The sequence below is a fragment of the Melopsittacus undulatus genome, chromosome 2 (genome assembly GCF_012275295.1).
Source record: "Melopsittacus undulatus isolate bMelUnd1 chromosome 2, bMelUnd1.mat.Z, whole genome shotgun sequence".
Classification (NCBI taxonomy): domain Eukaryota; kingdom Metazoa; phylum Chordata; class Aves; order Psittaciformes; family Psittaculidae; genus Melopsittacus; species Melopsittacus undulatus.
Window position 1 is genome coordinate 64049457 of NC_047528.1, and position 27729 is coordinate 64077185.

Here is a 27729-nt window from a genome sequence, read left to right on the forward strand (position 1 = left end):
GAAGCCTTATTTCTCTAAGCAGATTACATTCCTAAATGCAATAACAATTAATTATTTAAACAAGGACAGATAACACAAGTAAATAAGTTAATTCAAAATCTATAATATTATTTCTCAGGAATGTAGAAAGTAACTTTGCTGGTAACAATAAAATTCCTTTCATGTTAAGACATCTCTGAAAACTTTCTTATTTTCCACTTTGCTCACTGTAGGTAACTGAAGTTTTTTTATTTTTTGCTTGGTTTATTTTGTTTTCTTGCATTTAAGAGCAAAATCCAAATCGGAGGGTAAGAGACATTCCTTCCTGAGTGACATATGCACAGGTTCCCTAGTCTGCACCTGCAAGAACAAACCAAGGTAGCTTCTCACATGGATGGGCTCTGGACTGGCTCCCTGTCAAAGGGATTTGGCTTCTACTTCTGTACCTCATTAAGCTAAAGTTCATTTGACAACGAAACATTTCACTACCTATCAGGACACAACATAAACTGGCAGCTCCCTCTCAGCCAGGGTCCTGCTTGCTGTTTTTTAGTGAAGGAATAAGGAAAAAAAAACCCAAACAAACCCAGCAGTGCTGTAGGAAAGAAATATGTAGTGTTTTTATTGAATTTAAAAAATTACTTTTCTTCTAATTGCTTTTACATAACACATGAAAACTTTAACATCATTTGTATAAATATATCAAAAAGAACAAGTATTTTTTAAATCAGTGTTTTGGCTCAGTAAAATAACTTTCCTGTCCCTAAACATAGGAATAACAAGTAGCAGATTTTCATTCAGTTTATTCTAGTCAGCAAAAATACTTCAGGAGGCCCAAGGCTGCTGGAACTCTGTTGGCTGGCCCATGTAGTGTGAGCTGTCAATGTGGAAGCATAAAGTTAGTATTATAACCTAGATCTCGAAGTACAAATACCACACTTCTAGGGTCTAGTCTTCACATTTGATATAGGCATCTTCTTACAGGAGAGGTCGAGGACTGTGAGTAAACCATACAGCTTCTGTCCTACCAAGTTCTTCTACCACTGAGGATTGAAACAATTAGCCTTGCTCAGGTGGATCTCAGTAACTTTTAGATGTACCTCCAGGCTCTTTACCCTACAACAGGCTGTCACAGAATACACACCAAATTTAAAAGCTGTGTGCGACAGCTACGCGAATGTGGTTCATGAATCAGTTCATGACCAGAACTGATCTGCCCTTCACAACCCCATCTTGACCAAAACATTGAATGAGACCAGAATACAAGCATGTGCTTGTATATACATACATGACATTCAGCAGTAAAACACTCCAGTACCATGGCAGTTTGAAAGTCTCATGTTTCAAATGCATATTTCCCGCTCCTGTCCCGCATTGAAGAGATTCTTAATTCCATTCTTGCCAAACACACACTCAACTCACAAAGCTCAGAAGGCACTGGCTCTCAGAAGCAGTTTCAAGTTTTCCAGCATACACAAAGTTAAACAAAGCACTTTAGATGTGAGAGAAATCTATTTCCACTGGTTTTGTCACTTATCAGGCAGAACATGAGAGTCACACCATCCCACATTCACTAAACAGTTCTTCCATGGGATGACACCTCACACTTTCAGTCTTGTTTGGTTGAGAACAGAAGCATGATAAATGCTTGAGGCATGAAGAAGAAAAGGCCAACACTGCACGTCAAAATGAATAGATGAATTTTGAAGGACATAGAATATGATTTTTTTTTTCAGGTGGAAGAGTGGAGGTATCACAGGATCAACTCAAAGGGACAATTTCTGCCCAATACTGTATTGGCAACAGCCTTCAAGGACAGGTTGGCAAGTGATGGAGTTTGACACAATAGTAAGTTGGCTATTCCATGACAAGGGAGCTGTATGAAAAAAGACAGGCCATATTAAGAAAAAAAATAAAATCAAATCTGTTAAAAATCAATCAATTCCCTCCCCCAGAAAAAGAACTAAAAGTACATCACTAGTTACACTCAACATGCACACTAAGTTTTAACAACTTCCTCTCCCAAACAGCTCTTTGGAAGCTGCAGTTCCAGCCCCACTTCAACTAGCTCCAGCCAAATTCAGTACATGGTCATCTCGGATTCCTTGTATCAGGACAGAGGGAGAGAAGAAAAACAAGCAGCTGCAGGGGGCAACATAGGGCATCTCTTTCACTTTAAAGAATACTAAGCAACAATATAATTTTAGCTCTATTTTCTAAACACAGCTGGAGCCAAAATACATGGTCCTACCACCCCTTTTCTTCTCCCATATCATCCTGAACCCTCCAGGAACCAGATAAACTCACTAACCTGGGAGAAAACTATACCAAGGAAAAGAATGGTTTCTGCCACTGTAGCTGATTCAGCCAGCTTCAGCTGTCAGAGCTGATAAATGCTGGAGCCAACTCCCTGGCTAGGAACAGGAGAGAAAACCTGCTCTCCTTCAGAAAGAGCAACCTGCAACTGGGTACCATGCAGCCCCTTGATCTGGTCCTTAAGGTAAGGCAGATGAAGCCAACCATCCTATACTCCCCACGAGACAGTTTGTATCATTAAGCTAATTGTTCCATTTGGGTAAAATAAGAACAAATATATTAAGCCATTTAACTGTGGGGGAGGGGATGAAGGGTGTCAGTGTGAGATCATCTAGAGAGTAGTTTTTTGACTCAATACAGCATGAAAGTGATATTTTTAAGCTGCCTGCATGGGACAAGTGACTAAAAATGGTGCAGTTCTTTACAATGTCAACAAGATCAGGGAAGAGGATTTATCCTTTGTCAGGCTCAATAGCACTTTGAGAGGACTTGTCTCTTACCTTTTCTTTTGGACGGTAAAACACTGATGCAGTAACACAGAGGTATTTATCTTTCAGCAAACTGAATAAGACAAGTAACAAACTTCTAACAAAGAAGTTTTGTGTTCTTTCATTAAAAAAAATGAAAGAAAACAACTTACTGGCATCAACCATTGCCATTACATAATATCATAGTTGTAATTAATACAGTTCTCTTCGTATTCAAATTTTAGCTGTAAAAAAATGTAAGTATTTTGTGTTTTTTCTTTTTTTTGGGGGTGTGATAGTTTTTTTCCTGTTTCATTTTTAATAACAAAAAAATTCCAGCAAATCACAGTGCAATTCTTGGAAAAGGCTTCATGTACTTCCTACATGATATCCATGTCATCTCTGTGCTACTGATGGCATTTCAAAGCATTCTGTTGTTCTGGACAGAACTAAAAAATGATTCACATCTGTAGATGAAGTTCTAGTACCTTCAGTCCAAAAATTCTGGATAAGATTGTCTGCAGAAAACAGATAAATGTGACTTTCAATCAATCCATCACCAACTATGTGAACAGAATTAGTCATTAAGTGTCATTTTTCTTTTGGTATTCAGGGAGAACTAAAGTCTTTTGGTAACAAATGCAGTCCTGATGAAGATCCATTTTTTCTGGATGGCATGTGATAGCGCACTTTCTTCCAGAATTTGGTACTTGCTGAGTACGACCTTTCTGAGAAGTCTCCTTTCCATCGGATCACCCCATGCTTTTGCTTAACATACTGAATGGATTCTGGCATGGTTGCATAATCCTTTATTTTTTCCAGTTCAATGAGAATTACTTTAATGCCATCTTGGATAAGAGCATTATATATGGCTAGCTGCTTTTCAGATACATCTTCTAGAATACTGTAACAGGAGGGTTCTGGTACTAAGACAATTATCACTCTTCTACTTTGATGGATTTTTTCATCAGCGATGCTGATCACAGCTGTAGAGGAAAAGGTTGCACAAAATTAAGGGTTTATGTTTCTATCTTTTGTTACTAGTATGTTGCAGTTGTTTCACTCACTGATAGGATAAGGGGGAATGGCTTTAAACTGAAAGAAGGGAGATATAGATTAGATATTAGGAAAAAATTCTTCTCTATGAGGATGGTGAGGCACTGGTACAGGGTGCCCAAAGAAGCTGTGGCTATCCCATCCTTGGCAGTGTTCAAGGCCAGGCTGGGCAGGGATTGAGCAATCTGGCCTAGTGGAAGGTGGGTGCTCCTGCTCATGGCAGGGGGTTGGAACTGGATGATCTTTAAGGCAATTTCCAACCCAAACAATTCTGTGATTCTACAATATTAGAGCCAACATACTTTACCTCACAAATAGGTATAGAATAAGAGCATGCAGGCAGTTACATTATGTTAGCCAACAAGTAGAAATTTGGCCAATGCAACACAGTCTGACCCCATCAGCAAGCACTTGCATATTCTTGTTTTGCATAAACAGAGAAAAGCTACCAACAATCAACTACTTGTTTTGCTAATGTAATTTTGTCATTGTCACAGGTGCAATAGCAAAAAAACCCAAGTTTCAAAACCATAGGCCTAGATAAGGCTCATCTCCAGATGTCTAGGCTAGCCAGACACTAAAAAAACCTGGAAGAGCTAAACAATGTCAGGGGAAAGGTAAAAATAAATAGACTTCACAGAAGCACCTAGTGCTGTATTTTTCATTGTCCAGCAGAGAAAATAGGAAAATAGCTCATTTGATGGTGTTTGATTTTTAGAATCACATCTGATTGTCTGTTTCTGAGTTGTATTTGCAGCTGCCAATGAGAAAAAAGTCAAGAGTAGTTTGTCTTTGGGTAACTTACCTTCTCCTGGTAAATCATCCCTCCCAAATATGAAGAGGTTATACCCACACTGTCTTTCTAAGACCTCTGGTAGTATCTTCAGAGCAAAAATATCTGATGAATACAAGCAGCTCTCTCTGTTTTTTGGATACACAACGTAAGCATCATAGATCTTCCCATCTGAAACTAATAAGCAAGCAACAGAAGTAATATGAGAATGGATTCTAAAGACACAAAAGCAAGCAAGCAAACAAACAAAAATCTCTAAACTCTGGGGTTTTTTTCTCCACTGGAATCATTGTTTTAGGTCCTAATCCTGCTGTTACCTAAGCATATATAATTATCCTAAGCCTGAAATATTTGTAGAAGCAGGCCTTCTAGAATTCAGTATGCTGGATCTGAATAGGCAAAAGAGACATCCAAAATGAAGTAGGTTTTAATATTCTTTTTTAACTCCAAATTTAAAAGATGTTATCACTAAATTATTTGGGAAATAGGGGTTCTAGTAATACAGCTGAATACTTAATATTACAGCTGCCATATAACTCAAAGGTAATTTTTGTAACCTGGAGTTTCAAAGCACAGCAACCACTCGGACATGAAAACAAAAACCAAAGTATCTGGCAAAATTCAAGGTCTGAATGGTATTAGGTATTTTGAAACAAACTTTTCAGAAAGACCGAATTTAAGAGACTTCAAAGAAATGTAACAGAATCTCAATACCTCTAGAAAATGCCTTCTGTTTCTCTAGCCAGGTATCCCCTCTGAAATGTCAGGAAATGACCCACAATTTACCATAGTCTCATAGACAGCTCCCCTAGCAACAGTAAAATAATTGGAAGTGCCTTCAAACAGAAAATGAAAGCAGGTGAAATTTGTCCTGGTTCATCTATTGAAGTAAGAAACACCCAACAATTCCACTGTATTACTCCTTTCTGTAAGAAGAGTAATTAAAAGAGATGGAAACAACTGCAATCAGAGCCCCATTCAATCCACTGAAACATGTCTTTGGAGAAAGGAATGATAGTTCTGGATTCCTGGAAAGTTGCTGATTTTTCCCCCTGCAGATGCTTTTGTTTTCTGAACTAATTTTAAGTATTCTAAAAACATGTTATCCTTTCAAAAATCCCAAGACCGATCACACTCCATGAGGTTAGCTCATTGCTTTGCAAGGGAATGTGGAGCCTTGTTACAATACAGAGTACTGTTACACAAACATACCTTTTTTACCCAGGAAAAGATGGCAGAAGTCCCGATAGCAAAGCACAATATCAATTTTGAAGATCTTGTAGATACAAAGAGTAAAAAAAACTAAAAATACTAAAGAAGCTCCTCCTCCAATTAAGTAACCTTGAATGTTCCAAGCTGCAGTAGGGTGGAATGAGAAGAGAGAAAACAAACAACACACAGTTATACACTAGAACCAGAGAGGCAAAACTGTTTAGCCATTAAAATATTTTTTAAACAAGGAGTTAATAAATAGGACTGGAAGTTTTTCCATGTATTCCTTTCTGCAAATATTCAAACTCCCATTTCAGAGAAGAGTTACTTTAGCAATGTGGCAAATGAGGCTACTCTTCAGCTGAAACATGAAAACATTGACATACAGACTAGGGCAGCAGTAGTGAGAATTCTTGTATAAAATCTTATCAATCAGAAAGCAAGAAAGTCAGAGGTGGGAAGGTGATTGCTGACCATGCTGTTCTCCCCAGCTTTCCATTCTCTCTAGCCTCTTTGAAGATCTGTCATCGAATTTATTAATTTTCTGTCCTAAAAAAAAAAAAAAAATCACTCCCCACAAACTGCATTTCTTAGTTCATGCATATTAAATGATTTGTGAGGTTAAATCCTACCCTGACAATCTTTATGAAGAACTTAGTTATGTAACAAACTAAAGCTCAGATCCACTTTTTAGTCAATTACTTGTTTACAATGTGGCCAGTTAAAGGCAAGTTTGAGAATAACTTCTGTCAAAGGACTGGCTCACAGCTGACAAAACCAGCTCAACTGAAGCTCTATAGACCAGAGGCTATTTTGTTTCAGCCCTGCATTTGAGTTTTCAAAGCCTGCTTTACCTTTAAGTTCATCTACTAAAAAGAAAATGTCCTGCTAGCTACCAACAGGTCAAACTTATCCTTGTCTCTGAGCACAGGAGTGGGCACAAGACACATTCTCCAACAAGTGGCAGGATGCTCCCAGTCAACATGCATGAGCCTATCTAGAAAGTGATTAACACAGCACATGCATCAGTAATGGAAAGTCCATAACCTTTCCAAGCAATCCATTTCATTTCTTCATTATTATTACTGTTAGAGTTTCTGCTACTATATAAGTAGATTTTTTCTTTCTCCTGGTGATCTGAAGACTAGTATTTGTTACTGAAGGACAGCACAACCAGGTCCAAATATACATTCATGTCCTTTTGACAGTTCACACATAGACTTGTCTCCCTTCCCAGCTTTTCAGACAACTAGCCATTTTCACTGCTCTTCTAGAAACGCAATCTCCTCCAAATCACATGCTTCTTTAAGTACAAATGTGTAAAATGAAGCACAGTATTCCACTGAGGTCTGATACTTGCTTCAAATAAACTGGAGTGTTTCAATAATGTTTCCTAAAACACTGAATGAGAAAAGACAAAACAAATTAAAAGTGCTGTTTTCTTTAATTTTGTTAATAATACAACAAAAATTTCACTAAGAAAGGTATTGAGCTGCACTGCCCACTTTGCACCACAGTACCTCATGCAGTTTTAGCTCTAAGTAGGGTGTTATCAAATCAAGATCAATCTTGATAACCATATTATCAAGATTAGATATCTTACCTGGGCTTTCCAATTTGATGTAGGCTGTAAATTGTTGAGAACCATATATAAAGTGACAGAAAAATTTATGTGCATAATCCTTTACTTTCACTTCTGAAATGTTAAATTTTGTTCCAGATACAGCAAGTCCATGAGGCATCCCCTCTCTGTCATTAAAAAATGGTAAAAAATAAACATCTGTAGAGAAACTGAAATATCACTGGTTAATATGTGAAAAATTCACCTATCCACTATTACAAGAACATTCACTTTTTACCTCTATAAACCTAAGAACCCAGTGAAGCATAGTAAATATCACCCCTGTAACAAACAACTTCATGACCAGAGGTAACTTGGCATTTTCCATGCATATTAGGTTGCTGGCCTTTATTGCTGAGTGGAACAGAGTATCATTAGCAGTTATGCAGATGATACAAAGCTCAGAGGGATATATCTAGAGGGACCTTCACAAGTGGGAGAACTGGGCTGACAGGAACCTCATGAAGTTCTAAGCAAAATACAAATCCTGCACCTGAGGAGAAATACCCAGTTCCTGCACTGCATTAGGAAAAGCACTGCCAGCAGGTTGAGGGACATAATCTTTCCTCGCTATTCAGCACTGGCAAGGTCACACCTGGAGTAGCAGGACCAATTCTAGGCTACTCAGCATACGAGATTTACTGGAGCAAGCCCAGTGCAGGGCCATGAAAATGATTAAGGGAGTGGATCATCTGTCATACAAGAGAGCAGGGACTGTTCAGCCTGGAGAAGAGAAGGCTCTGGGCAGGGGGTGGGTGGTGGATCTTATCAGTATGTTTAAATACCTGATAGGAGGGAGTGGAGAAGAGGGAGCCAGGCTCCTTTCAGTCGTGCCAACTGACAGGAGAAGAGGCAATGAAACACCTTCCCATCTGAAACTGCATCTGAACTTTTTTTTTTTTACTGTCAGGGTGGTCAAACACTGGAACAGGGTGGCCAGAGAAGTAGTAAAGCCTCCAACTGTGGACATATTTGAGACCCAGCTGGACAGGATGGAGCAACCTGCTCTATCTGACCCTACTTGCACAGGGGACATATTTGAGACCCAGCTGGACAGGATGGAGCAACTTCCTCTATCTGACCCTGCTTGTGCAGGGGGGTTGGACTAGACAATCTCAAGAGGTTCCTTCCAACCTAAGTGATTCTGTGAATGAAAGACTATTCAAACCAGTAATAACTAATAATAAAAGTGCCAGGATTCTTTGTACTGATGATAAAGCAGAGACTTTTCTATGCAAACTAATAGACTTCCCAAGCCCATATGGTCCACAGCCAGTGTGTCAACCAACTTGGGAAATAATGATTCAAAGAATTCACAAAAGCTGAGTGATCATGGATCAAATGGTAACAAGAACGTTGGAGATACAACATGCTATCATGCTAAATACCATCCTGCTCCAAGGTTTACAAGTGTAAGGTGTGGAGGAACTGCAATTGGAAGACAGCTATAAACTAGCATCCTACTCTATATACTGAAGTGACATCACCTTATACACTCAAGGAGGAAAACTCATTTTGCAGAACATCCTGAAGAACCAGTTTCTATTACTTAAATAATGGCCAGGAACTTCTGTCAAGGGATGCAATACAAACGTCCCCATTTTGCAACATGTTTAGACTTATTCATGCCAGTGTTAAGTTTCCTCCCAGGTGTAAGCCTCAAGTCTGTAATGCTGGCCATGCATACACTGTGGTTTGCTATCAGCAAATGCTCCACAAATTTAATTGCTGAGAAATTGCTACTATTTTTTAAAATAAAACAGTATTATTGCAATTAGATTAATTTCTCTGATACTGGATAACTTGCTTTGCACTATTAATCCTAATTAGAACTTGCACAAGACACATTTTGTACATCTCTACCTCTGGCACGAAAAAAATTATTGGGCAGGATAGTGATGAGTACTAGAAATCACTTCCAAGCACGAAAAAAAGAAAATTCTTAAGGGAGAATTGCGTTGAGTGTAACATATTAAATACTTTTCAGGAAGTATTTAATAGCAGCACCAAGTTGGCTTCAGAAGAAGCTGCAGTTACTACAACTTTAAAACAGCTACACAGAGCTGCACATGTGTCTTAACTGGTGAAGCTGAGAAACTTCATGCTCTAAAGAATAATGGACTTAGTTATACCTTAAGAGACCACAAGCTGGGGGCCTATATTTATAAGCCAACAACCAATCAGACAGATCTATAATGAAATTAATAATTCACTTAAGGGAACTTTGGGACAAAGGAGAACTACAATTCTTTCTGGAAGCCAGATAGAGATCAATGAAAAAGATAGTTTTAAAAGCAGTATGAAAGCTAATTCTCTTATTTTGCATTAATGATGGCACTTGGTGGAGATAGCAATGCTTCTGCATGACTGTGAGCTGATCAGCTTAGAATTTCTATTTCTTTTCGTACTATATTTCAAGCAGTAACTGATAAAACAAGAAAGCAAACAGTACATTCACACTATACTGTCATAGACCAGTCACTGAGTGAGAAAGGTCCTGTTCTCTCAAAAGAATTGCCGGTTTTATCAGCCTCAATTGTAGTTAATTTCCCTGAACACAAAAAACAAACAAAAAAACAAACCAAACCAAAACCAACCAACCAAACAAACAAAAAAAGCCCACACCACCAAAACCTAAGTGTCCTGCTACAAGAGTTTCTGCTTTGTGTTCTTGAGGATTAACCGCTGTGTCTGTCCTTCGAAAAGGACCAGCTTCACAAATAAAAATAAGTCAAGTGATTTTTGTTTGGAACAACCTATCCTTCCCATATTAATGCCAGAAGGCAGGCTTTCATTTATTAGCAACAAAAAAAAAGATTGCATAAGAACAGATGCCTAAATAAGCCTTACAAAACTATGTTTCACAACAGCATTATAAAAGCCTACGTATGATTGCTTTATTACATTTGTATCTGATATATCAGTATTTATAATAATTTTTTTTTTTATCCCAAGCAGTATAAATATTATGTACTTAATGTAGACTTCTAATCAGTTTTTCAATGACTACTGGCATCTAGTCAAATGCAGTCAACTTTACAGTGAATTCACTGCAAATTACTGCATTTACTTCACCTACAAATGCATTTACAGTTCAAGGTATTATACTTACTCATAATACTGTTCCCTGTAGGTGCTATCAAAGATGTCAACATCCTCATTGTTAACTTGCCAGAATGGAATCAGGCCATTTATGCCACTTGATATATTACATTCCATAACTACACGAGAACCTACAAAAAACATTCAAATATGGCAACTGAAGGTCTTGTAACAGAAGCAGGATCAAGTGATTGAGGAACAGCTTTGAAAGGAGGGATATGGAAAAACCCACTTACCTTATGAAAAGCAGAGTCCTTAAAACTCATCCATTTGTAATCCACACCTGGGTGCCTCCGATCTGGATATAAATTCCACCCTAAATGTAGGTGTCTAAATGTTCACATCTAGATGTAAACTAGATGTCTAAGCTAGCAACAGAGTTCAGCTCTGCTTAAGTCCACTAACATACAAGTAGACACACCTGGACCTTATCAACTGAATGGCTCTCCAGACTCCACTGAAAATCTCCAGGGCTCAAATCAGCTGCATGTATGCAGTGTGGTGACATCTGAGATGCTCTCCAGCATCTAAGGCATCTGTATGGAGCTGGCAGATAGGACTTCAGATCTTCAAGAAACCTGAACTGCTAGAATAGCCAGACCACCCAAACCAGCACTAGACATCTATGTGTAGGCAACTGAATTGAGCCCCCATTGATAACAGCATGACTTAGGGACCCTAACTCATATGAAGATACTCATGTGTAGATTAACTGTACCCTGTAGCTAAATCCCATGTTTGCAAACACACACATCTTTACTCCAGATCAGAGTCTTTTGGCCAACACTGTCCACTGGGATGGTTTCTGAATACTCTCACACTTTGCTCCCAGAGTAAGCTCACCTGTCACTCCTTTGCCACCAGGAGTCCAGATCTTATAGAACACTTCAGTATTAAGAAAGCAAACCAAGTTGCAGAATGTATTTATTGCCAATGTACCTCAAAGTTTCATTTACAGGAAGGTAAGCAGCTTTCTTGGAGTCCTTTCCTTCTGTATTTTACCCATGGAAGTCATGATTTGATAGGAGAAGATGGGCTCTCAGATCTATGTAAAGATCTCGGTGTTTCGTTTCCTAGAACCACATCAGATATAGATGCTTCCACCAAGGAATGGTGTCTATCAAAAGTATGGAATAAACCTTTAGCTCACATGCAAAGCAGTTAGCTGAACAAGAGTTCACATAGAAACCACAGATGCTCCCCCATCTCTCCCCTCACAGTAATGAATTTTTCTAAAGATGGGGTTAAGTGCATTTCACAGCTCTTGGAAAGGAAGAAAAACCTTCAAATGTTCCATGCCCTCTATTTCCATACATTCGTGAATGTACTGTTAAGTAGCTACACAGCCTTCTCCTGCAATTTCACATTCAAAAAGCACACAAATGTTCCTAAGTTCATGCAGGTGTTTCCAGGTTCTGCCCCACAGCCAGGCATTTAATGGGAGCAAAGATTTTTATTTTTTTTTCATTAAAAAATGGAAGTCACATTAAAGATACAGAACAGGGAATATTTTTGAATAGCAGTGCCCTTTTTAAAGAAAAGAAAATAGAACAAACAAAAACCTTATCAAAACAAAAACTTTATCAAAACAAAAACCTTCACCAGCTTCCTTTAAAGGATCCCCTGTAGTAGAGAACTGTTTGCAGTTGTTCAGTAGACCACAGTAAACCCACTTTGTGGGTTTGTTCAGTAGCCACAATAAACCCAACTCTGTGGGTGGAGCCACTATGTCTCCTTTTAGTTTCAGGTGTGACCACTTCGGTTCCTATGTGGAGCCAGAAACCCAATGCAATCTTTCCTCAGAACTTCTCTAATTAGGTAATGTGACCACTTCAGTTCCTATGTGGAGCCAGAAACCCAATGCCATCTTTCCTCAGAACTTCTCTAATTAGGTAATAACCCTTCCTCAAAAGATTACTAGATAGCTTAGATCTTGCATTAGGAAATTCTAGTAAATAACAAATCATACTTCTTCAAAATCAGATAATGCCCTTTCTAATCAAATACTTTGTTTGAAACAGTTCCCCCTTAGTGTACAATGAGGAAAAAAAAACCCATTACTCTTTAAGCAGTCCAAACATCATTCTTCTGGACTACGTCAGTACAACACAACTCTGTCCAATATATGGTGCAATTTAAACATGTATAGGTTTGCTCAGAAAGACTTGCCTACCATATACTTGGCCCACAGAATCACACAGAATAACTGAGGTTGGAAGCGACTTTGGGCAGCCCCCAATCCAATTTCCAGCTCAAAGCAGGACCAGTTCTGAGAACAGACCAGACTGCTCAAAGATTTATCCAGTCAGGTTCCGAAACCTCCAAGGACAGAGACTGCACATCTTTTCTGGGCAGCCTGCTGCACTGCCTGGCTGACCTTACTGAAAATAAGTTATTCCTTATATCCAGAATCTCTTATTTAAGATAAAAAATACTTGGGATATCCATCAACTAGCAGCTCCCTGTTTCTCAAAAGATCAGAAAGCTTTCAATACCCTAGAAAGAGGAATAAAATCCAAGTTGTAGAGGGGGAAAGGAGACAGGAAACAGAGGAGGAAAAACTACTGAACTGGTCAATCGGTAACTATCCTAACATGTTATATATGTGTAACCATATTTCCATGGATACTGAAGATATGTCAAGACATGGACACTGGGAAGTGGTACAAAGGACAGATGGTGAGAATAAAATAAATACATAAATGCATCCTACCCAACACTGCTGGTCAAGAGACTCCAATCTTAGGCCCACAGTCATCATATCGTGTCTGTGTGCCACCTCCTCCCTCACCCCCCAGTTACTTGCAGGAATCATACTCTATTATATGTCTTCCAGATATTCTCAATCCACATGCCTATCTCCCACTCTTGCTGAGGTCAGTGGAACTGTTCATGTGTTATTTCTGACAGGCCAGTGGCTTATTGGTTCCACTGAATGTTAATGACTTATTAAATAGTCACTACTTACCAAGTTCTACTTCAATTGTATTATTCTTCGGATAAATAAACTCTGGCCTCATCTGCAGTGGTCTTTCTAACAGAAACAGAAAAATAAATCTTCAGGCAAGAAATTTTCCACAACTTACTTCATCTGACAGTTTTACAATGGTTTTATTTTATTGTTTGGTACTATTGTAGCTCCATACTTACTACCACTTTCAAATTTACAACAGAAGTATCTCATGAGATTTGCTGTACTCTATCCAAATTATTCTATTTTAGCTTCCAAATTAACAAAAGGCTTTAGCTTACCTTAAAAATACTTTGTTTTAAAAAAATCAAGTTTACTGATAGTTTATATCAAAGTAATACAAACAACAGAAAACAAAATAAAAATATATGATTAGCTTTGTCAGACTGATGGAAAAGGAAGAGGGATTGTATCAATAAACTCCTAGACCAGATGAATATCTATTTAAGTAAGAGTAAACAAGCACACATTTAACTGGGCTGCATGATGTATAGACTCACTGCTAGTAACCCACTGTTCTTGTATCACCTACCTAAAGTCAGAATTTGGATTTTATCTAAAAAATTAACACCTTGCATCCCACTGACTTTTCTGATAGGATACTATCATGGTACTGGCAAGGTCATCAGCAATGCTACCTAGAAAGACGCAATCACAATGATCACAGCAATAAATGACAGTACTGGGATAGTAAGGCAGACAGTTCTGAGCCCTGTGTGCAGAAGAGCACAACCAAGTGCCAACAAGTAAAGACAATCCTTTCCAGAGGAAGATTTATTAACTTTATAATATTTATACAGCTTCTCACATCTCCTTTCCCATCAACTGAGATTCTACTAAACTTTGTAAGCAAGTTCATCAACAGGGCCACAAGCAGGGGTTTTATCATGATGGTTTCAGAAAAAATCCTCTTTTTATTTAATTTAACAGTGCATTATTTGTTTTAGCAAAAATACACATCCACTCAACCCCCCTAGTAATCACTCCTTCCTCCTCTCATTCCTAACCCTGCATTTCTCATTGCTCCATGACAATTCCTCCTCAGAAGCAATGCTCAAAATGCATCAAGAGTTAACATGCACCACTGCATTTCAATTTTCCGTTCAGGGAAAAACTAATTGAAGGTGATTACAACTCACAGAACTGAAAAATAACATGCCAAATAGTTTATGCCTCCATACAAATATTTACAGCAGAGCCAAAAAGAGAAGAAAGTAACCTCAATGCACTCACCTTTAACCTCTAAACTTATGGTTCTTGAAACATTATATTGCTCTCCCATGTATGTGTACACCATACGGCATGTGTAGTTTCCTCTGTCTTGTACAGTTACGTTGCGAATCAAGACAACATTTTCACCCTCTACCAAAAGAAGTCGCTTGTCTTCAAGAAATCCAGGCTTACACTCCTAAACACGTCAAAAGTACCTGTGATTTAAGGGTACTAATCTGATAATACATAATAAGTTACTGAACTCTACTGATTATTAAAATACTTGACAAATACTGCATTGCCCCTTCACCAAGATGAATGAGAACTGCTGTAGCAGTGCCTCGTGCTGTCAGTTGTATCACTGTTTCTGTGGCAGTGCAAATGCAGTGAAAATCTTCCTTCTCTTTCCTTACCTATAAGCAGTATAGAATCATTTAATCTCAAAAGATGTAAAATAACCTTGGTGCTGCACCTATGCATGTACAGACCCAGGTATTTACTTTAATACCAGCATCAGAATTAAGCTACTTTAGAATTTTACCTTAACACAAAATACATGTTTCTAAGCTTGCATAGTCTACAGAGTATTCTGGCAAAAACAGAACAAGAAGCATAATAATACTACACCATGATCACCAGACAGGACGAGCCTAATATTCTGAAAAACTAAAATTAGTTATGCAGAGCCTTGTATATAAAGAAACATGTAAACTTTTAAACTTACTATCTAAGCTTTTAAACTTACTGTCTACAAGAAATAACCAAAGGATAAACTAGATTTTCACAAATCAACAAGCCAAAACACATGGTTTTGATTCGGAAAAAAAATTATAATCCAAAGATGGACAATTGGACTTTTAATATTCCTTCTATACTTCCTTACACCTGCCCAATAGTGTAGCAAGATAGATACCTTACTCAAACTGTAGAGGAAATTAAACCTTTCCTTCCAAAAGCTTCTTTTACACAATTATTTTATAACACATTTTAAATAGACTATTTTGTATTCTGTTTATATGAAAAATACATGCACAATACCTTATACCAGTATACTTCAGGCTGATTGTCTTCATCTTTAAAATGTTCTAGATCAGGACATATTATCTTTCCAGTATTTCTGCTTATCACTTTTTGTTCAAACCTCATTTTCCCATTAAAACACAAACTGTTATCATTCTTAAAAACTGCTAAATTTATAGTTTTTTTCTTAGAGTAGTTAAGGCTCCTGTAATGAGAATGGAGAGAAGTCACATCATTGACAATAAGGTTCCTTGTTTCTACCAAGTCATTAGCAATAAGGTTCTTTGTTTCCAGCAACTCAGGGATTTTTCAGAGAGAGACTTCCACATCTCCACCAGCCTTGCCTCTAACACCCCTGCTACATGCCCCCTAGCTCTTAAACAGCTCCCTCAGCTCCTCACCCCCTGTTCCAAATTGAGACATGCAAATAAGCTAGAATTTTGTGTTGTGAGCAGAAGTAAGGTCTGCTCTGGAAGCACCACAGGGGATGCAAGGACTCCTCAGAGCTGATGCTCTACAGAGGCTCCAGCACCAGCCTACCCTTGCCATTTTCAGTGCTACATTTGTGAAAACACAGTAGTGCAGGGTACCCTAAAACATATCTGCACTGGAACATCTTCTGCCAAATGAACATTAGCCAGATTTATTTCAGCATTCCTTGAAGAGACATATCAAGAAAAACAGTCTGTAAGTCTTAGCAAAAGAGAAGCAGAGCTTTTGAATAACATACACATCAAGGTGCAACATCAATGTGAAAATATCATTTCGCAGCAAAAGCTCACAATAACCTCTAGTACAGTAGCTCTGCAGAGGACCAATGGCACTAGAAACCAGAGGCTGGTGCCAGAAGTAAAGGAATACTCTTTAATATTTTTTCACTCAACTCTTTATTTCTCAACGCTATGCTAACGGGGAATTTTCCAGAAGAGTGACCTACATGTTTGGACAGTCCTGGCATTAACTTTAATACACTAATTTATATGCTATACTATCTACATACTACAACTTGACAAGCTCTGTAATTAAGGTTTAAGTGAATGATGCACAAAATGTAGCCTACAATTAACACAAATGAACTTCATGGTTTTGTCCCGCTGACCTTTATGCGGGCCAGGGATGTGAGGTGTCCACAGGAATACATCTCATAGCTAGAGTAACTAGAAATAGCAGGAAAAACTAAATCAAAATTATTTAACTGGGTAGCTTTGAAAGGATTACATTTCCATTTTAGGTTCATTATCAACAAGGAGGTGTAAAGGCCTGAGACACTGGAATTTTTTGCTGATTACTGTTACTACACTCACAACCCAAATGCCTTCAATATAACTGTATGCACACCAGTGAACTTAACTGCCTAGCACATTGCTTTGCTCTTCATATACATTCTCAGTTTTGATCAGTAACATTTGATAATGCTTTAAAACACAACATAAGAATAGTTTTCTGCCTTTTAGTTTAAGATTTCTAGAAGGATTCCCCAAAAGCTGCTCTGCTCCTCAGGAAGTCTGTTTATGGAGATAGTGAATGCAAAACAAAAAAAGCAAGCCACCCACACAGACCATTGTTAATATTATCATGCTTTAAGATAAAGAGTCTTCTGTATGAACCACTTCTGCAGTGCTACATGTGTGGAAGGAAAGAAAAAAAGGCAGTACACAGAAACAAAAAACATGGCCAAAACAGTACTTTTAACTGATCTAAGCTCTCTACCTAAACCAAAAAATTCTATACATTCAAGTTCCACAAATTTATTATCACACCTGTATTAGCACCCAGATGTTTCCCTCCTTCCTTCCTTACCTTACATTACATTCATAAAGTCCAGAATCTTCCAGCATTGCAGGAATAAACCAAAGCAAGTCCTCTCTCTGATGTATCCTGGCCCCTCTTTCTGTGGTTACTGGTGTAGAACTACCATTTTTATACCATGTCAGATTGTAATCAGATTGAAGGGCTGGCGATATAAATACTGGGCAACTAATAGCTGTAGGCTCTCCAACAAGTACAAAGTAATCACAAATAATGCATTCTTCTATTGAAAAAGAAGAAGAAAATGAAAAAAATCAATGCTTTTAATATATATACTTTTAAAAATATTAATAATTAATTATAAAGGAAACTGAGTCCTACTGCTTTCAGGACTAGAGCTACAGCATGTCTCTTGAAGGTGGCATTCAACAGCTACCTTTAAGTTCCAGAAACCAATCTCCTTGGACTTTCTTCATAGGAATCAGAGAGAACCTCGAGTACCCTAAATTTATGTGGCTAGATTTACAAATATTTACATAGATTAGTTCATTCCATCCCCAACTTCAACCCAAGAAGAGGCATTCAGCATATATTCAATATGCTGAAGCAACATCAAACCCCAAACCTTGCTCTCAGTAGCTCATTTCTGCTAAATACACACAGCTCATCTCTTGCAGATGTTCTTTTCTAAAATGGTAACTTCAGCAATGCATTTAACTTACCAGCGCTGAGCAGAGGTATCAGTAGAACAAGATGGCCAATAAGCAAAAACTTAGATGTCATCTTTTGCTGCAAAGAAGAATTTTTTTCATTAGTGTAGTAAGAGCATTCAAGCTGTGTTGTTCTCTTCACCCTGCATTACTTCTTAATAAGAAGCATTAGTCATCTACTCCTCTTTCCACATGTTTACAAGAGACACAGCTACAGATATGCAGTGACGCACAAGGTTTCATTCTTCAAAATGATCTTGTACAGTTCAGGAAACACTGCTTTTAAGTGCAGATGAACTTGTAGCTCTTTGAAGGAGGACAAGCACGAACGATATAACTCTGGTGTGATCTGGCATTTAAGTGTGTGGAAACCACAGCTAATATGAATTGCTGTGGTCAGACATAAAACAAAGCATTTGAGAACTGTAATGCCACTTCACATCTCAGGACTTCTTTGCAGCTTTCTCCAACAAAGATGTGACTGAACAGACACTCACTGCCTTCATGGCCTGCAAATGGCTTCCACAAAACATCTAGATCTCAACCAAGTCCTGCTTCCCTCTCAGATGTGGCTACTTTTTCTTGGGAAGACATCAGCAGAGCCCTTCTAAAGCCTTCTGCTATCAGTCACCTGGGAAACACTTAACTCCTTTGCCTTCTGACAGGTCCTTATCAGTTAAGGTCTGCATTTACCTGTTTTGCCTTTCCTCAATTCCTGATTATTTTGCGTGCTGCTCCCTCCCCACCCTAAAGCAATCTGTTTTCCCACATAAGTGGCCCATTGCAAAACATTCATTGCACAGGTCCTAGTTATTATTTGCCTTCTACCCCGCTAGAAGTGGCTGGAAGAAGAGATGGTGTTCCCTGAAAAACACTCATGGCCTTGACTTACTTTTATATCCAGTGTAGATCACTTTAGTGACAAATAAGCCACACCAGCAACTTCTTTTGAAACATTTGTGCAGATATGTTGGGGTAGTAGGGAAGGAAACACAAAGCAGAGCTCAACACTTCAGTGTAACAGCTTCTGAGTATGTACTTCTGCACAGTTCATCTGACAAAGCACTGATACCATAGTTTTTATTTCATTGCCTTGGATGTGGTTTTCCTTTAACTTGCAAATGAGCTGACACTTCATTCTTGGAGTTTGAATTTACCTGTAAAGAATGGAGAAGAGGAAAAAAATGGATTTTACAAAACACATCATCTGGACAGCAACAATACCCATACAACCCCAAATTTTCCACAGACATCCTAAATGTAAAAGCAAGAGCATCCCTCTGCCTACAGTAGAGAGATGATTGAAAACAAAAGAGCAACAACAAAACTTACAGTTTTGACCAAGAACTCTAGCAAAGGCTTTTGGAAAGTGAAGTTTCTGTCAATAATAGTACAAGATTACACAAGTGTCAAGAACACTCCAAAACTAGGCATAAGGAGCTACTTTGTAAACAGTTTTAACCACTAAAAGGAAACAAAGAATACTTAAATTTAGAGCAAGAGAAAAATAGCTAAAAAATCCAACAGGTTAAGCTTTACATTTTGCATCCGTTACTGGTCTTCAGTACCATGGGTGGACATCTTTATAATATTGTATGCGAAAGCTCAACTTTTTAAAAGTTCTACTCTTTCAAAATTCACACACACACAACACACACACACACCCCACCATCAAATATTGCAGCAGTAAAGCTTGAGAACTCTAGAAAGAAGGGGGAAAGCCTCTAGCATTTGTAGTTACAATACACAGCATATAGAGCATTTCTGGTTTGGTCAGGCAGTTTCAAGTGAGCACAGAAGGTTTTTACACTTTTACTTAAGCAGACCATACATAGAAACACTACCCAAAATCCAGAAATGTGAAACAGCAAACTTGATGTAAAAAGCAGATGTTTATTAAGATACCTAACAACTTCAGCCTTGTAGTGCCTTCTATCCCAGTCTCAATAATATGAAATGGCCTTGTGATACAATCACAGAAGCTCAAAAATTTCACTTATGTAGAGAGAATGGCAATTTCATTGATGACACTGCCTACAAACCTAGTCTGGAACACTGCTTCAGCTCAAAATTTGCTGGGCTCAAAGGAAAAATGTATGTGAAGTCTTTTCAGAAATAGGCGAGGGGCAAGACAACCAACAACAAGCAAAACCCTGCACCACCAATCATGTTTGTGGCTCAAGCTATTAAAAATCAAAAAGTTTGATTTCCAAGTTACTTTCCTAATGTTTTTCTTCCCACAGTTAAAAAACAACTTACTACTGCCCTTTCAAATGTCTAAAATTACTGTCTTGAAAACAAGCAGAAAACATGTTGACCTAATTTAGGATACTGGCATTTTGTTCTCCGAAGGATGTCTATCTTCACAGAACTTGCCCTTTTACTTGTCTTAGGTACACTGTAAATTTTAAATGCCATAAAAATAGGTTTATAGACCTACCGGCTCCCTAAGTCTGCATGCAGCAGAATTTACTTGTAAATAGCTTATAAATACATGGACATGACAGATCCTTGCAGAGGCTGGCACAATGAAAAAATGCTCAAGACAGTAGCATAGAAAGCATTTAAGCCCCTTGAATGTGTATCAGCACAACACTGTTAATTTAAGCGGCTCTAAATATTGATCACTATGTGGACTCATTACAGCAAGGCTCAGATACTGAGCCTTTGAGCCATATAGGACAACACAGAAATTGTGCTTAAAAGGCAACTAATTGCCACCTTTGCAAATAACGTAACAGCACAGAAGTGGAAAATGCCCCAATTTAGTAGCCTACCTATATAACAGAACTGAATTCACTTTTTAAGTAACACTTAAATACAGTTTAACTGAAACAGGGTAGGAAGAGTGTGAAGAACCAAAAACGTGTGGCCACATGCTCCAAAGTACAAGCACCAAACCGAGATTCAACCTACCACAACAATTCATCCAGCTCACACCTCGTTCCTTGTGCTTACTGCGGTCAACAGGAGTAAGCTGTTAAGCTGCCTACCAGGGTTAAACTCCAACAGCAAAGCAAGATCAAATTTCCAACAGCCTATACCTTGTTTCCAGTCTAACACTTTCCCAAGGTCCCAACTTTCTGGTCTTAACACACTTAACACTTAAACAAAATGCAGCTAATCATTCTGTGTCCCTGACCATAGCAAGAGGGTGGAATTGGATGATCTTTCAGATCCCTTCCAACCCAAACCATTCTATGGTTCTGTGATTTCACAGGGGCATGTGTGAACCCTGAGTCACACAAAATGATGCAGAAGTACCCTCTAAAAGTGGATCTGGTTATCCACTATGGTATTCTGACAGCAAAGTGACGACCACAAACTTTCAACTTTAAATGCCTCTTTTCCAGACAATCCTGGAAGTTGCATGATTACACAAAAGCATTACCCTTACGGAAAACCCATTATACAAAACATTTTGTTGAAGCTATATCAAAATGAAGACAGAAGTCAAAGAAGAATATTTGCAAAGAAGCCTGCAATAGTTGAATCTTTATAAGCTAAATTCCAGTTGAACTTGGTTCAGATTCACATTTAGAGCAATGAACTTTGAGACAAAGTGTTTGTTACAGGTACTACCTCAACTTCTACCAAAGCACAGGAGAATTAAAAACCATCTTTATCTCTACATAACTGTACAGATTCCTGTAGCTCTTCATAACCAACCAGTACCAGTTGATTCTAGTACAGTGAAGAGCTACTTATCCTCCCACTTCAACCTCACATCAAACTGGAAGCAATGACAGCACCCAGATCACCTTGAAGGAAAAGTGATCTTTTCAGTGTTCCATTCAAAACAGTACCTTCTTTCGGCATGAAGTGGAAGGAGCTCATTTCGCAGTCAGCGCTTCAAAGACTTTTCTATGTCATTTCATCCCCTGCTACCTGTCGATATGAAGTAATGTGAAGTTTAGTGTGGAATATTTCTTACTTAAGTCCAAAGTAAGTTATTACTTTTCCACTAACATTTTCAAAGTACAATTAAGAGGCATTTAAAAGGACCAGAAGTGTTCATGCAGATAAAATTGTATCAAACCCACAATGATGCAAAGTATTAAAAAATAAATGTACTTCTCTCAGAGGAAGGAAATCAGTAATACTGTTAAAAAAAAAAGTAATGGCTATTTAAGGATTAATTTAAAATATCTGAATTAAAGATTACACATTATAAAACAATTTTTCTACAAGGGTTTTATGCCAATCTCTTGGCTTTTACAGCATTCCAATTTCACAATCCATGTGAAAGGTGAGCGTGTTCATAGAGAATCCAGACACATACAAACAGTCCAAGTCAAACGAGTGTGCTGTTGCCAAATTTACAAAGGAAAACAAAACACATCCAACATTTTGCTCAAGTTCCTGATGAAAATTCTTCAAACATAAGAGCTGCTGCTGGAAACAAACCAGAACCTTCATCCATCTCAGTAGCTTTGGATAGCTTGCTCCTACCAAGCTCTGGCTCCACATGCTGCTGCCAACCATCACCTCACCTGTGACCAGCACAGGTCCAGGAGTGCCGGAGCAGGAGCTCCTTGCTAGGTTTGGTACTGCTGTTTCTGCAGACACCTCCTTCACACAAAGCCTTGCTCTTGCCATATGAACAGTTTAAAAGCTTGGACCAGATAACCCTTAAGGTCCCTTCCCACCTGATATTCTATGATTCTATTCTATGATTCTAAACAAGAGCCCCTGTTTTATTATGGTTATGCAATAAATACTTTCTGTAGTGGTTTATTGGGTCAAGAAAATTTATGCCAAACTTTATCCTGCTTCCTGTTACAAGTACTTTAAAAAATACGGTTCAGCACTCCTAGTCCTCATTTTTATACCACACTTCCTATTCTGTTTGTACAACACAATACACAACAAGGAAACAGAAATGCAAAAACATGACTTCCAAGGAAGCTATTTTGTGGCAAACCAGCAGCCGTACACCGCGTACCAAAACACGCCTGAAGTTAACAGAAAACAAGGGTTTGGGGCTCTTGTGAACTACCAGCACTTCAGTCTACCTGACACGGAGTTGATCCTGCCTTCAACTGAGCACCCTGACCGGCCTGGGGACGATGGAGAGTCCCCCCCGCCACCGCCCGCTACCCACGCTGCCCAACGGGCCGCGGTGAGGCGGCAGGAAAAGCCCGGCTGCCCCCGCCGCTGCCGGACACCCGTCCGCCTCCCCTCCCGTTCACTCCGGCGGCGCTGGAAGCCGAGCCTCCGGAGGGAGCAAGGCGGCTGTCCCGACGCTTCCCGCTACCCTTCCTCACCTCCATCCGCTCCCTGCGCCGACCCAGCCAACCTGACCCCCGAAGCATATCGACAGGGCTGCCAGCAGGCCCCGCCTCGCCCGGCCAGCCGGAGCCCCAGCCCCAGCCCCAGCCGAAGCCTCGCCCCGCCCAAAGGCCCGCCCCGGCCCGCCCCTCCGCCCGCAGCTCTTGGGGGCTGGATGCCTGCTGCTGGGGGGTGTTGGAGGCTCGTCCTGCCGCAGGGTGGGCTGAAGGGCTGTGGGGAGAGCGGGGAGCAGACCAGAGCCAAGTGACCCCCGGATGCCTGCGGCACCTGGTGCGGGAGGGCAGGCCCTCACGGTGGTGCCCGGGTGGCCTCCTTTGGAGCATCCCCCAGAAGTTCGGGCTAACCGTGTTTTCTCTGTCAGCAACCCACTTCCTATAGCCGCCACGCCTGGGTTTTGCTCCCCTTCCTGACTTCAGTACTATACGGACACCCGTTTTCCAACAGCTGCCCTCGGGGCTCTTGGCGAGCCCTGGCCAGCCTGATCTTGGAAAGGGGGAGAGCCCTGTGTCCAGCTGGGAGTGCAGGGTTGGCCATCATGCACGGATAACACCCATTTGGAGCGGAGACCTTTCAGGTCTTCAAAGAAACAGATTCTACCTGTGCACCATGATGCATCCTGGACACACCAGACTTAGCCATACCTGCCCTGGGGACCTGTGTAGCACACATGAAAGCAGCTCTTGGTGAATCCGGCATCTCACTGGTGCAAGTGAGCACAGGGACTCACTTATGTCAGGTATTTACCGGAACAGTCATGTGAGTGCCTGATGCCACTATTCCCGTATTCCATCACCTGAAGTTGCTCAACCTCTCTATTGGGAGCAGAGCTTTGTTTGCTTTCCAAAAGCGTTTATTTTCTGTCTGGTTTTATCAGCTGTCCCTTCTGCTGTGCCAGGGCATCACTTTTCCAGTTCAAACAATAGTTGTCTTCCATCAGGGTTTGGGTAGTAATTCTATATAGTTCTCATTCTGAAGTTTGATGGTGAAATTAAACATGTTCAAACATAGAAATGCAAACTTTTCCAGACAGGGAGAAGTTCCTCTGAAATTGTTTCCTTGTCCATCATTTTCAATTCAGTGCCTCTCCCCCCCTTGAGTTTTCCTTCACCTCCTTCATTTTGGTTCCCATAAACTTACTGCTGGTCACTCCTCCAAGGCATGACTGTAGGGTACTCAGAGTGATTCCTTAACTCTGTATCCATTTATACTCAACATCCACATGCATTTACTTTGAAGTAAGCATACATTTTAACATGAATTATAAAAATTTACTGTAAGAAGAAGCTTCATCTTGGGGGTTGAACAATTCCCAAACCAATGCAAAGGGACTGTCAAGTTGGTTAAAGGTTTGGAAAAATGTGGGAAGGCATGGTTTTAACTCACTAAATTGTAGAGGAGATCTTTGTTCCCGATACACACTTTCCCAAGTTGGAAGCTCGGGCTTTTAAGGTAGAAGGGCTAGTTTGCTTCCTTCTTAGTTTCATTAATGCTAATTGGAGGAAAGAAGGGATTCCCATACTGGCCTTCTTCCATGTTGACAATATCAGGATGAAGGGCTGGCTTGAGCCATGGAACTCTCAGAGAAGAAAGCTGCAAAATGTTTACCAGCTTATCCAGTGATATAAGGGGGAGAAAACACTCTGTGAGCTGGATGAGTACATTTCTACTCCTGTTGCTGTGTATGATTGTAGTAAGCCTTTGCAAACTCTCATGTCTATTTTAGCCATTCAGAACACTTTTATCTGCTTTTGCCTTTATTGTTTCTGAGTCAAGGGTGCTATTAAGCTGCATGGCTAAACTGAGGGAACTTCATAGGCCATAGCAATCTTAAGAACAAAGATATTAAAGTGCTCTAATTTTTTATCTGCCCAATATTTTATTCCACAATATCCAAAGTTTGAAAGTTGGTGACATGGAGATTCAGAAAAGAAGTGTCTCCTAGTAGCTAGCAATGACCATGAAAGCTCTCCATCATGTAGCAAGAGATTAGAGAGCATGCCAGAAACCCAGCAGTCTCAAGTAAGAATAACAGTTATATATTGGATGTATGTAATACTTGATAACATTGAAGATAAAATGGTTATATGTAGAACCCGGCACACATCACTATTTCCATAATTCTGATACCCCATATCTGTCATGACCACACTTTCAAAGTGAAAACTGCACATATTCTCTGTCACTCATTTTAGAGAAACTAATCACTCCAAACCAAAAGTATGCTTCCAAAGGAGCAGGCACAAGTGTCAGCACTGCCAAATTGTGATTCAGGAGCCAAGTATGCACTTTTCTCAGAGCAGAGAATGTTTCCTAGAGTTTCCTAAGAGTGTTGTGAATTTGATCATGAAACATCTAGTAAGACTCCACGTAGAGAGGAGCAATTTTGCAAAGTTGTATTCTTATTCCACTGCAGAGCTGTGTTCCCAAGTGACTTTTACAACCAAACCTGTTACCTCGATTATACAGTCAACCGTGTGAGTGTGCTTAAGTGCAGAGTTCATATGTAATCAGGAAAAGCCTGTCATAGTTTCCAACTGCAGGCCTCTGGGGCATGTTTCAGGGCTCAAGCCTCTGGGCTGATGCCAGGTTGCTGCTAGGGAGACTGCATTCTCAAGAAATCAGTCAACACTAAGAACCCACATAGAGGTTTGTGTCTGTCAATATCCTGGAGTAACTAACCAGAACAACACAGTAAGTTGTTCCAGTTGGCCCTGAAAGGTACAGCTTCTGACACATCAATCACTGGTGTTGGAAGTGATGATTGTGTCACACTAGTTAAAGTAAAGGCAATTTGATATTTCACTGAAGTTCTCCACAAGACTCGTACTTTAATATAGATTAATGTGGAAAGCAAGCAAAACCAGAAAATTATACCAGAGTGTTTATTTATACTGAGTTAAGTCTTGCTGCAGCTTGATGAAGCACCAAAAGCTATAGATCTTATAAAACACAAACCAGTCCCAAGTCTCCTAGAGTCTCAACACACTTGTTTTAGCACAACAAAGCTTGTGCCCACCAAGATCATTATTGCAGAAAATCTTAAATGTGAGAGTGGTTGAATTTCTAGTAAGCCATGTCCAAAGTTCAAATCAAAACTGAGTAGCTGCATATCCTACTAGATCTCTTCCCTTAATGCCCTCTTGTACAAAGGTCTCTCTTCTTGGAAAGGACAGGGTAGCAACAGAAACGTAAGGACACAGACATCGCATTGAACTCACCACGGTGGTTATATAGTGTTACTTCTTCCAAGGCATGTCAGACCTATTTGGTACACATGGCAGTAAACTGAAACAGGCTTTCATGTACTGAGACTTGTTTCGGTCACCCTGCTGGGCATTTCCACACCAAAGAGTCTGTATTTTATGAGGTACAGCCATCTACACTTAAGCAATTTTATACTGGATAGAGTGACTAATCTCAAATTCACTTTTAAGTAAGTGAAAAACTTGAGCATACCAGTTATCTCAAATGACAGCTTTTGAAACTGGAATCTCATTTAAAATAAAAATAGATAGAATCATAGAATAGTTAGAGTCAGAAAGGACCTTAAGATCATCAAGTTCCAACCCCCCTGCCATGGGCAGGGACACCTCACGCTAAACCATATCACCCAAGGCTTCATCCAGCCTGGCCTTGAACACTGCCAGGGATGGAGCATTCACCACCTCCCTGGGCAACCAATCCCAGTGCCTCAGCAGTTCCTTATATCCAATCTAAACTTCCCCTGTTTAACTTTGAACCTGTTACCCCTTGTCCTGTCACTACAGTCCCTAATGAAGAATCCCTCCCCAGCATCCCTGCAGGCCCCCTTCAGATACTGGAAGGCTGCTATGAGGTCTCCACTCAGCTTCTCTTCTCCAGGCTGAACTTTCTCATCCTGTCTTCATACGGGAGGTGCTCCAGTCCCCTGATCATCCTCGTGGCCCTCCTCTGGACTTGTTCCAACAGTTCCATGGCCTTTTTATGTTTAAATCTTATTTTAAAAAACCACAAACCATAAGATCTTTCATCAGTTCTACACATTTCCACGTGCAACTGTGGTTGAAGTGAAGGAAGTCTCTGCAGTTATATGACTGCCACTGCAACACTTAACCAGGAATGCATGCTAGGAGCACCTTTCTCCTTCTGTCCACCCAGAATCCCTGTTGCTTTCTTAGTAGGATGCTTCTCTTCTGTCTTTTCTGTGACTTGTTTCTGTGCCTTCTCAGAGCAATGCTGACAGTTGTTTG

At 39.7% G+C, this 27729-nt stretch overlaps 1 protein-coding gene across 2 annotated transcripts; it reads right to left on the minus strand.

Annotated features, from left to right (window-relative positions):
* Nucleotides 1-572: 572 nt before the first annotated feature.
* On the minus strand, nt 573-23566 carry LOC101868714 (interleukin-1 receptor type 1-like). 2 transcript variants are annotated; one of them, XM_031051056.2, is made up of 14 exons: nt 23476-23566; nt 22015-22096; nt 19101-19365; nt 18221-18287; nt 17550-17778; nt 15768-15954; nt 14751-14925; nt 13515-13580; nt 10557-10677; nt 7427-7572; nt 5824-5967; nt 4624-4788; nt 2796-3748; nt 573-1855 (listed from the first exon to the last, which is right to left on the minus strand). In XM_031051056.2, the coding sequence occupies exons 4-13, from the start codon at nt 18279-18281 to the stop codon at nt 3372-3374; spliced, it is 1671 nt and encodes a 556-aa protein (XP_030906916.2). In that variant the 5' UTR covers nt 18282-18287; nt 19101-19365; nt 22015-22096; nt 23476-23566; the 3' UTR covers nt 573-1855; nt 2796-3371. The 2 variants fall into 2 exon arrangements, with proteins under 2 accessions (XP_030906916.2, XP_005151423.2); XM_005151366.4 differs by having other exon boundaries at nt 17550-17781.
* Between the last annotated feature and the right edge of the window lie 4163 nt (nt 23567-27729).